This window comes from Mauremys mutica, chromosome 5 (assembly GCF_020497125.1).
Source record: "Mauremys mutica isolate MM-2020 ecotype Southern chromosome 5, ASM2049712v1, whole genome shotgun sequence".
Classification (NCBI taxonomy): Eukaryota; Metazoa; Chordata; order Testudines; family Geoemydidae; genus Mauremys; species Mauremys mutica.
In genome coordinates this window covers 5,267,818-5,279,952 of record NC_059076.1, presented here as the reverse complement: position 1 = coordinate 5,279,952, position 12,135 = coordinate 5,267,818, and the positions used below count along the sequence as shown (strand labels likewise).

At 38.9% G+C, this 12,135-nt stretch overlaps 1 protein-coding gene across 1 annotated transcript; it reads left to right on the top strand.

Annotated features, from left to right (window-relative positions):
• Positions 1-1,467: 1,467 nt before the first annotated feature.
• On the top strand, positions 1,468-10,568 carry LEPROTL1 (leptin receptor overlapping transcript like 1). The gene is made up of 4 exons (XM_045019695.1): positions 1,468-1,601; positions 5,301-5,379; positions 6,937-7,123; positions 8,112-10,568. Exons 1-4 carry the CDS (start codon positions 1,586-1,588, stop codon positions 8,226-8,228), a joined length of 399 nt encoding a protein of 132 aa, XP_044875630.1. The 5' UTR covers positions 1,468-1,585; the 3' UTR covers positions 8,229-10,568.
• The last annotated feature ends 1,567 nt before the right edge of the window (positions 10,569-12,135 follow it).

Below are 12,135 nucleotides of genomic sequence, written 5' to 3'. Positions count from 1 at the left end.
TTCACATAGCAAACCTCTGAGTGCGACCCCCCCCTTTTAAATTAAAACACTTTTTTATATATTTAACACTATTATAAATGCTGGAGGCAAAGCAGGGTTTGAGGTGGAGGCTGACAGCTCGCAACCCCCAGTAATAAGGTTGTGACCCCATGAGGTGTCCCGACCCCCAGTTTGAGAACCCCTGGGTTAATTTAATTTTAGCACCCTGTGTCCATTCACATGCATGTGAAAACTGAAATGCTCAAAATAGCACAACATAGGCTCATCCCAGATTCTGGAACAAGCTCAAATGCTCAGTTCGTGGAGAATGTACATAAGCTATACTAAAGACAAACCCACAGTAACCGTCTCCAGTGTGTGAGGGACCCCATGGAGCCAGTCTCTAGGAAACAGATAAATGCATGGAGGTTAAGTCCATTAATGGCTATTAGCCAAGATGGGTAAGGAATGGTGTCCCTAGCCTCTATTTGTCAAAGGGTGGAGATGGATGGCAGGAGAGAGATCACTTGATCATTACCTGTTAGGTTCACTCCCTCTGGGGCACTTGGCATTGGCCATTGTCGGTAGACAGGATACTGGTCTGGATGGACCTTTGGTCTGACCCAGTATGGCCGTTCTTAAGTTCTAAGCTAAATGAACCCAAAGTTATGGAGACAGATATGAGTCAAGGAAGCCAGCAGAGTATCAGAAACCTGGAAAAATCTGTGAGTGGATGGGCTCAGGCATTTGGTCACAAGCTGAGGTGGTTCAAAAGTTTTGGATTTTTTTAAGCAGAATTTTTGTATTGTTTCTTTAAACAATCAAATACAGCAAGCAGCAAATATTTGGCCACACACTTCTGAAACCCCAAACCATGTTCAAGTTATGGCAGACTAATTTCAGCTTTTCAATTAAAAAAAACACAACAAATTTTGAAGGAAAGCAGACATTGTCCGTGATTGTTTCTGCTTTTTAAAAATCCCTAGTTTTGATGGAAAATCTTTGTCCAACCCTTTTAATGAGCTTTAGTGCCTTTTAGGACTAGCTGATGCTGAGACCCAGTGATACCTTGTAAAGGTGACTTGAAAAAGAAGTTTTGTCAAAACTGGGTTTGCGCTGAGATGCGGATGGTTTTTAAATGTTTATTTTTCCCATGGCCACCCGGGTGGGGGCAAGTGGGGCAATTGGCCCTGGGCCCTACATGGGCCCCCACAGTAATATAGTATTCTAGAGTATTGCAACTTTTTTTACGGCGGGGCCCCCGAAATTGCTTTGCCCCAGGCCCCCTGAAATCCTGAATCTGGGCGGCCCTGGCTTCATCTTGCTGGTCTGGGGAGGCTGAGTAATATGCTGTCTCTGGCCCTTTAAGGATTCCCCGCTGCAGTACTGGCCCTTTAAGCAGCCACCTCCCTTCCCCGACACCCCCCAGCGCAGGGCTTCACGGTGCCCGAGTCACATGACGGAGGAGCGCGCTCCTGCCTTGGCGGCTGCGCAGTTCTCACCGGAAGTGTTGCCTGGTCCCGCCCCCCACGCACTTCCGGGGGTTGGGTCGGGCCTTCTCGCTGTCGGCGGCCGGCTGTGCGGTGCGGGGGACGGCGGCGACGCTATGGCCGGGATCAAAGGTGCGGGGGCCGGAGCGGTTGTCGGCGTCGGCAGGGGCCGGGGAGCGGAGGCGGACGGGCGCCCCTGAGACCCAAGGTCCCGGCCCGAGGCGGGGCGGAGCCTTCACGCCCTGGTGCGGGTCGGGTCCCGCTCCCCGGCAGGGAGCAGTGGCTGGGCCGCGGGGTGCACGGACACGGCTGTCAGAGCTGCCTTGCCGCCCCCAGAGACGGAGCGCGGCGCCGAGCGGGTCCCGGCGCTCGCTGGCTGTGGGGAGGCCCGAGAGGTCTCATCCTCCGCGTGGCTGATCCAGGGCAGCCCGCCGCCGCCGGCGTTAGTTTGATGCAGCTGGTGGAGGCAAGCCCCACCCGTGGGGTTTGACAGCGAGGTAGCTGCCTCCACGTGAAAACAAAGCCTTAGCGTGCAGCGCTGGATTGGTTTAGCCTTGGCGCACGTTCCTGCGGGCGCCTTTGCAGACAGAAGGGCAGGAGGTCAAATTTTAAACACCCACAAAGAGTAAATTCTGCAATAAATATTACTTTTGCTTTTCCTCGGTCCTCCAGTGAAAGTCATCGTCTGGCTATTGGCAAGCTGACTCATCAAATCCTAGCTTTACTCTAATCTTCATTTGTATCGTATCTATACAACTTCCAAATCTCCAGTAACATTTTTCATAAATCAAATCCTAACTTTAAATGGACTGATCCATACAAAGGAACAAAAGCTTTCTGAAATCTCTTGGGAATACCCTATGTTTCTGTGAAGTTAAATAATTCTGATCTCAGGATGTTATTTAAAGAAAGAGTTACAATAAAGCCAGCAGGCTAGTTAAGAATTGGTAAGCCTTCAGCTTCTTGAAAATCTGTCATTTGCCTGAAAATGTTTCTGGATAAAAACGAACACATGGAACCAAAAGCACCGTATCTTAATGGGGAACAGGTTTAAAATGAAATCTAAAATATTCCTCTATTAATAATTCCTTTGTTTAACATTTTAAATGAGCTAGAAGTAGCCTCAGGTACTAGCTCTGCTTCTGAGATCTCTTGCTGATTTTTGCTGTATAATTATATTTTCTTTTAAAATAACCCACATAAATAGAGGAAACTGACTGAAACTGTGTATGGGGTAAACAGTACAATGTACTATGGATAAAATGCTGTCAACTTAATATAGGGCCTGATTCAGAGTCCTCTGAGGTCAGAGTTTTTGTTAGCTCCATTGGGCTTTGGATGCCGTACACAAACTGAATAATCGATTTTGAAAAATTTGAAAGAAAATTTACAGTTCCAAAAACTCTGTTCACTTCTGTTTTATTGTCTGAATCTATACTGGGACATTGGTGTGTATATACTACACGGCTTCATGACAAACCTCTATTCATTCTCATTGCTAGCTTAATTATACTGCCAAAGTTAAATCACATTTTCTTCACAATAGGATTAATAAGTGAAGTAACCCCACGAGGTTACAGTTAGGGACTTATAACCTTTCTTGTGCTTCAGAAAGTCCCAAGGTGGATACGATGGTCCCACTTGCATCATCTTTGTTCTTTAAGTATTAACAGGTGAAAACATGTAGAGCCTCATTTTAAATTACATTCAAAACTTCATCTAACATAGACTTTGTTTTAAAGCTTAATATAAATGTTCATGTAACCAAAGTTACATTTTTGTTTAGTATTATATACAAATGTACAGAACCTTTAATACCAATAAACATCTCTTTAAATTAAATATGAAACAAACAAGAAATAAAATGCTCTGATGGCTTGGAATCAGTGGAAAAAATCTGGGAACTTGAGTTTCAGTAGATTTGAATGAATCCTACTTAATACACAAATGGTAGCACTTCAAAAGATTTAATTCTGAAAAGCATAGTAGCTGTAAAATTTAATTTGGCTGTATATCAAGTTAAATTTTCATTGGTAAATAACCGAGCAGTTTTAAGAGGACATCATTTGATAGGATGATAAATGAAGATTTAAAACAATTACACTTTCACATCAGTCAGTGGGACTATTCCTTCTATTTTCTGATTTTAAAAATACTGATTTCTAGTGGATGCAATTACCATACTTTATTTTTTATATAAACTTGGACATCTGAGAGTGTGAAATAAAATTGAGGTATATGTTGCATGTGACTTGACACTCATTTAGTCAGATATAACTTCAGAATAACATTTAAAAAAAAATCACCTACGAGAAAAGGTTTCAGAACATAGCCTTGTGAACAATTATCAGTATCTGACCTATGATACTAAACAATGAATACGCATAAGGCAGTGAGTTTATCCAAAGGAGGCTGGGCTTCTTTGCTAAAATGTTATTGTGCTAAGCGAATATAAGTCCTTTAGAAATATGTCTGGTTGTATTTTTTTGCAAGTTTGATTATGGGATATTCCATTCAATAAGCATGATTTGTGTCTCATTTCAAAGTTCAGCCTATTTGCATTATTAGTGTGACATTTTTAGTGTCTCACAATTCAAGTAGTTGAATAGATTTCCTCCAAACGTGCAAAAAACATTAATCTTCTGTCGAGCCCCAAGGAGTTTTTGAGCAAGTGAAAAGCAGGATTATTATTGAATCTGTTTTGCAACCTTAATTACAGCATATTCTGTCAAGCAAATGCTGGGGAGGGGTGAGGAATGAGATCAGCTCACCCCAATCTACTGCAACAGCATCCATTGATCTGTTTTAAGTGTTTGTAAATGTAAAATTGACTTGGATATTATAAAAAGAACAGGAGGACTTGTAGCACCTTAGAGACTAACAAATTTATTTGAGCACAAGCTTTTGTGGGCTGCAGCCCACTTCATCAGATGCATAGAATGGAACATACAGTAAGAAGATATATATACATACAGAGAACATGAAAAGGTAGAAGTTGCCGTACCAACTCTAAGAGGCTAATTAATTAAGATGAGCTATTATCAGTAGGAGAAATTGTTTTTATAGTGATAATCAAGATGGCCCATTTAAGACAGCTTGACAAGAAGCAGTGAGGATACTTAACATGGGGAAATAGATTCAATTTGTGTAATGACCCAGTCACTCCTAGTCTCTATTCAAGCCCAAGTTAATGGTATCTAGTTTGCAAATTAATTCTAGTTCAGCAGTTTCTCGTTGGAGTCTGTTTTTGAAGCTTTTCTGTTGCAAAATTGCCACCTTTAAGTCTATTACTGAGTGACCAGAGAGGCTGAAGTGGTTTTCTACTGGCTTTTGAATGTTACAATTCCTGATGTCAGATTTGTGTCCATTTATTCTTTTGTGTAGAGACTGTCCGGTTTGGCCAATGTACATGTACTATATGTTTCATTCTATGCATCTGATGAAGTGGGCTGTAGCCCACGAAAGCTTATGCTCAAATAAATGTGTTGGTCTCTAAGGTGCCACAAGAACTCCTGTTCTTTTTGCAGATACAGACTAACATGGCTGCTACTCTGAAACCTGTTGGATATTATAGGATACTCTGTGTAAGCTCGAAAGCTTGTCTCTCTCCCCAACAGAATTTGGTCCAATAAAAGATATTACCGCCTCCACCTTAACTTTGAAAGTCTGTTAATGCAGCAAGAGGAGGCTGTTATTGCAACGACACTCTCGACTTGTGTAGATATTGTTCAGCTTTGCCAATAGCCAAAAAAATAGTTAATGCTTTCAGATTGTGTTCCATGTGGTCCAACAAACTGACCATTCTGTTCTTGATTTGTGTTTTCCTTACAGCTTTGATTAGTCTGTCCTTTGGGGGAGCAATTGGACTAATGTTCCTAATGCTTGGGTGTGCGCTTCCACAGTACAATAGGTAATGTATACCGTTTTAATACACTTTGACCTCATGGCCCTTTCACTCCTGAATAGTCTGTCCTCCAGAGCCAGTGTAGTGAAATTCCTTTTGCTGCACACTGGCCTGTTCCTATAGGCAATTTTTTGATTATGGACTGAAAATGTTGGGGAAAAAACAAAAAAGGTCGCCTGTGAACTAGTTTTCAGCTATCTGGTCAGAAAAGGGAAATCAACTAATATTTATAGCATAGTCTTAAATACAAACCATTAAGGAAAGCATCAGAAAAATGTTTCTCAAATACTCCTTTTATCCTATAATCTCTGTGTACTTGCGATTGACAAGGACTTGCATGTATTGTAATGGGTAATGAAATGTATTGCCAGTGTGATTGCCACTTTGTCCAACAAACTCTATTGGATAGTTGACATTCACTGATACGTGCAGTGTTGTAGCTGAGTTGGTCCCAGAATATTCAAGAGATGATGAGGGCAAAATAATATCTTTTATTGGACCAATTTCTTGGTCTCTCTCAGCAACAGAAGTTGGTCCAATAAAAGATGATACCTCACCTACCTTGTCTCTCTAGATTCACTGATAGACAAGCTTGTAGACCATCTAGCCAAAAGGCAGGCCCTTCTAGTTTCTTCCGTATACCAGGTCTGTTTGATAAATTGTCCTGCCCTTCCAACTGATGGTAAAATGAAAAAATTATACTACACACCTCTTGCTAGATAGGATGACATCCTACGCTGCTGTTGTGGGATAAGTTGTCCTCATGGATCTGTATTTTGGTCTATAGTATCCTTTTTCCTGCTTTCTGTGTGTTGAATGTCAGGTGTAGTGCTAAATATAATTTGTGTGACCCCTTCTTATTGAGTGAACTCTAAACTTAAAATATCTGCCAAAGTATTAATTTTCCAAGTTCTTAAAAATATTATGGAGGCATTAATTCCATTGCTATGCTTTTTTTGCCTTTTTTTTTTTAAATGTCTGTGGAGAACAATTGTCTCCTTCCACAGATAATTTTTTATGGTCAGCCTTTAAATCCTGTAAAGCTTGGCTTGGTTTCTAAAATATTCAGAGTGGAGTGGATCATATCTGGTTCTCTTAAATGATGCAATGAGGCTCCCAGAAAAACATGGATGAGAACTCCCTCTCAACCTGTTTTCCTCCACTGTCATTGAGGTCAGCTGAAACAGCCCTGGGCTTGAACATCCGGGGCTACTGCCAGAATATTTTCATCGGTGGCCACACCTTAGGTATGGAATTCCCACATAAAAGAACTGGAGCCAATATGTCTGTCAGTTCATGTTGGAATGCCTCATTTTTAAAGTTTTGCCTGAAGAGGAAACAGATTAAAAAGGGGGCTATAACTTTGCAGTGGGGCAAGAAACTGTAGTTCTTAATATGCTTTGTACAGCAATTGCTGTGGTGTAGGGGCTTCTTAATCGTTCCTGTTTCCTGGATGGGGGGATAAAAGTATGCTCTTAGGGGTGTATCTCAGGAAAAGCGACAATAAACTAGTTACTTTGAAGAAATGGGAATATTAACTCTTCTTTTTTTTCTTTTCCCCAGCCAATACTGGCCACTGTTTGTTCTGTTTTTTTACATCCTTTCTCCTATTCCATACTGCATAGCAAGAAGATTAGTAGATGAAACAGATGCTACAAGTAATGCTTGCAAGGAACTAGCAATATTTCTTACAACAGGCATTGTTGTCTCAGCATTTGGACTACCTATAGTATTTGCCAGAGCACAACTGGTTAGTAATATTTCCATATGGGAACATGTTCTTTGCTAAATGATTCTATGTTGTGTAATACTTTCTCTGAGCTTAACGTTTTGCTGATACATTTTGATACAACTTTTAAACTAAGATGTTTAAAGTGTATCTGAGTAGATGAAAATGTATATAACAGTGCAAACATTCAAGAAGGAAAACATAACAGCAATATAAAATCTTACCCACAGAAACAAAGCTAGAAATGTTCCAAATAATGTGGAAACCATTTCTGTAATAGTTAGAAAGGACAGTTCCTTAGTGGTCAGCTATTTCTCTTTCTTCTTTTTGTTAGGCTCAATAAATAAAAATATAGGATGTCAGAGAATTATGAAAAAATGAGTGGACCTCATTCTAATCAATGTATAATTCTCTTCAGTCCCTCAAACCACTCTGTACTGCTTTGTATTCTTTCACTTACACCTTTTAAAAGAATATTTAGTGTGCATTAATTCCATTGAGAAAATCAGAAAATAAAGATTTTTTTTTTAAAGTTCTTTCCTAGAGGGAAACTTCCCACTAGAGCGTGGCTTTCAAAAGTGCCTGAGGGAGTCAGGTGCCCAACTTCTATTGACTTTTAATGGATTCTGAGCATTTAATTCCTTTTAGATGGTTTTTGAAAATAACTTTTCTAGAGGGCTGCATCTATAATTCTACGTTTAGGCAAGTCTAGCACTGGGGCCAGCAACCAAAGGAGCACCAGGGTAGACTGAGAGCAGACATGTTTATTATTGTGTTATCTAACCCTGCTTGGAGCAGGTCTAGATGATATGGTGGTAAAAAACAGCTGTACCTGAACTCTAGCAATGAGGGGAAGCTGCTTGGGTTCTGGACCAACTTGTCCTTGCATCAGTGAATTGTTACACTTCAGACCACATTCAGTAACTTTGCACTCTATTCTTTTTGTCTCATTTGGTTGCTTCTGCTGTCTAGTTCTCTGCATATGTAACTAAATTTCCCTTGTCCACAGATTTTGTGGGGAGCATGTGCACTCGTCCTCACAGGGAATACTGTCATCTTTGCTACTATCCTAGGATTTTTCTTGGTCTTTGGCAGCAATGACGACTTCAGCTGGCAGCAGTGGTGAAAGGAGTTTCGTACAGAACTATCGTAGACATCTCATCATTCAGTGGCCATCCATACAAATGAGAGAATGGGCAATAAGGAGAAATAGCATAGCAAGCCTTTGGTGTATTTTAGGTACTCCTTTTCACCTTGTTTATTGTTAAGTGTACTATATTCACTGACTTGTTGATGGATTTCAAGGTTTCTGTTGTTTGGAAAGACACTTTGTTTTCACTTCTTTTTATTTAAATATGTTTAGTATCTCACTTCATTAAAAATTGTAACTGTTGGTTCCATTCTGTTTTTGTATTTATGCTACATATAAATGCTAGAACAAGAATTTTTAAATAGTTTCCTTGAGAGAGGTTTTAAAGATACATTTTATCTTTTTTTTTCTTTTGAGCATGGTGACTAAAATATGATGTACAAAGGAGACAAAGTAAGCAGTTGTGCTGCCAAAATGCAACATTGTCAATAAGCAAATATGTGGATTGTCAGTGTGTTTTGGTGGGGGGTATGTGTACTGGATGAGAGTACCAGTTGTAGACTGTTCTGCTCATACTTCACTACAACTGAAGTGTTGATGCCACTAGCTTGGGGATGGGGCAGCTATTCTGCCAATAAGCAGGTAATTATTTTCTGGGATCTGATTCCTATGTTTTTAACACCCTTAAAGGAGTACTTCCCATTTTTTGTTCTCAACTCTTCTGTGGGTGTGACATACAAATCTCTTATATCTAAGTTTATTGATGCTATAAAATGCAATATTTAAATTGCATTGGTGAGAAAAGAAAACTGACATTTAATTCCATTTTCAAAAATATCAGTGTTGAAATGTTTGTATTTATAAGTATTGTATGTTTTTGTTCTTATGTCAACTTTTCACACTTTACCAAAGGGGAGGTAAAATGTTCATTTATGGAACTACTGATGTATGTTTGCAGCGTATACAAAATATTTTTCCCGCTTCCCTTTTTTAATTTATTTTATACATAGTATATATTGAGTAAAATGGCTTTTCAAATGTAGACTAACACTTAAATCATAGGTATTTAACTTGCGTAAGAAAATTGATTGCTATATTAATATACAGTACAGTCAAAGCACAACTTTTTTGCAAGTGTTTGACTGAAATGATTTCCTAGTAACTTTGTCAGTCTTTCAGTTCATGCATTATTTAACAGTAATGTTATCTGTAATAATTGTAGTTCTTGTTCCATAAGGCTATGTCACCCATAATTTACAATATTTAAGTTTTCTGCATACCTCTCAATTGTCTGTCTTTAATTGATGCAAATCCTATTTATTAGACGTTAGTTGTGATACACAGTAGATTAATGCAGATTAGCCAGGCTTGATTATATTAGATGCATCAATAAAGCTGACCAAAAATACTTCTAAAATCTATTTTTAGTCAACTTTTTTTTTTAAAAATGAAGATTAGAAAGCTAACTGTGCAGGTATGATAAAAATTGATTACTTAGGTCTTAATTACTCTGTGCTTTTTTATACTGAAGCACTGGTAAGTGGATCTTGGCTTATCTTGTTTGAAAGGGGATTCTTTTATTTACACGGACGTAAACGAACTATAAAACTATTTCAAGTCTGATTATCATGTGATCATCAAGTTACATATGTGATATTGTATGTTCAAGATATTTAGTCTAGTGTGTAGAGCTACCTGTCAGTCTATTAAGGCCACACAATGTTGTGGGTAAGAGCTTTGAGCAATATTCCCCATAGCTGTAAAGGAACTGAAGAATAAAGTCTAGGTGTGCAGATAGTGAATCTTTAGCAGATAGCGTTTCAGCCACCTGTAAAGACGTGCAACAGAAGAATCTGAGTAAGGTGGACATTTTCAAAAGTGCCTAAGTGAGTTAGAAGCATGTCTCATTGACTTTCAGTGGGACCTGTTCACCTAAATACCTTACATGCTTTTGAAAATCTTCTAAACCAGTGGCTAATGATAGTACTTGCCTTCACACAAAAGGTAGCACTTGTGACTTTGACAACTCCTCCCAGATTCTTGAATTTTTTTATGACCTGACCCAGTCAATTGCCCAAGAAATGAGTTCTGTTTTTCCCATGCCCACATTGCTTTCCTAGTTGTCAATGTAATACCCTGCTACTCTTCCACTTGGTCACAGAATTTTTTATATTTAATAGCTGTGTATTTTTCTGTTCATTGCATTGACAGCATTGTGTTCTTGACCTTGCACACTAATTAGACATAGTGCTGTCTCTGGTTTCTAGGCTAGACACTTGAGAGGTATGATTTTTCCATATAATATGCACTGAAATAGCATTGCCATCCTTCTATAGAGAACTTTTAATGATGAAACAATAAACATTTTAAATATCAGCTTGAGTTCTGGGTATTTAATTTAAATTTACTGTTATGTTAATGATCTGACATGTTTAAAACATGGATTGCTTTCCACAACTTGTTTTCATAGGGTTGTCCTTGCTGTTGGAAAAATGTGCTTGTTTTCAATAATTACTTGAGGCAGTTCTGTGAGCCAGTTCTTCATTAATCCAAGGCTTATCATAGAGGTTTAACATTATATATTCATCAGTATATAATGATGTCCCAACGAACTCCAAAAAAGCCATAAAAGATAATATTTAAAATGTTTAGACACTTTTCCAAGTCTATTTTTCCATTTTCTTGAATTTCATTTGTAAGATGTGTAATATCAGATACTACCTCTCTAACTTAATTGTATATGCCTCCAGACTTACATTGCCAATAGATATCACAATATGGGGACTTCTGAAATTCTTAAATTATATAAAACAGTATGCTAAACCATACAGTATTCTTTTTGGGCAAATCCACTGGTTACAACTAAGTTAGCACAATTTAAACTTAAATATTCCACAGTAATATGTTGTCAATCAAAACTTTGATATGTTGCGTTTCTGCTACATTTATTGCCTCAGTACACACAAGGTGTAAGAATACTGATTTATAAAGTGTGGTGTGAAATACATCCATCAGCAAACTTCTGAAAATTGAGAAGTTGATAACACATAGGGCCTGTTTCTAACAAAGAAATCAATAGAAATTGTGGATAAGCCCTTTCTTTTTTTCTAAGGGGAAAAACGTATAACTTTATGGGGTCAAACCAGTTTCTGAAAGCAAAAAAAGTGTATTTTTAATGTGTGAAATCTGAGGAAAATTATAATAGATGGCTTCTGATGGTTGAAACTTTAATTTTCTAACCATCACTCATAAGTGAGGAAAACCAGTGAGTCAGAGTCCTGTAACAGGTGAGGGAAGAACTTATGACAGTAACAACAAAGAGCTGTTTTTCTGGGGTAAATGAGATCTCTTGGGACCAGTAGTGCGAGAAGCGTTAACGTAGTTTGTTTATTGGAGGCAACTGAGTTTAGACTATTAGCAAATAAGGATTACAGATTAGGTCTAAACATAGCAGTGGAGATTAATTAGCACAATGGCAAATGGAATTTGACTAGGATAAGTAACTCTTGACTAAAAACTTAAATGCTCATGAACTCTGAACGTGCATCTTCTGAGTGGAAAAGGCCGAAAAGTCATTGTGAACGGGTAGCTTAAAGAATAAGGCTGCTGTCAGGGTTCTCTCCCCACTCAACTCTGGGGTACAGATGTGGGGACCCGCATGAAAGACCCCCCCCTAAGCTTATTTCTACCAGCTTAGTTTAAAAACTTCCGCAAGGCACAAATTCTTCCTTGTCCTTGGACGGTATTGCTGTCACCACAAAGTGAGTTAGACAAAGATTCAGATTTGTTTTCCCCCAAAATATCTCCCAAAGCCCCTTCACCTCCTTTCCTGGGGAGGCTTGAGAATACTGTACCAACCAAATAGGTAACCAAGGTGAGCACAGACCAAACCCTTGGGTTTTTAGGGCACTAAAAACCAATCAGGTTCTTAAAAGCAGAATTT

Excerpts from the sequence above, each read along its gene's own strand:
- LEPROTL1 (XM_045019695.1), top strand. Across the intron at positions 5,380-6,936 it reads GCGCTTCCACAGTACAATAG|CCAATACTGGCCACTGTTTG; the intron begins GTAATGTATACC and ends TCTTTTCCCCAG. Across the intron at positions 7,124-8,111 it reads TATTTGCCAGAGCACAACTG|ATTTTGTGGGGAGCATGTGC; the intron begins GTTAGTAATATT and ends CCTTGTCCACAG.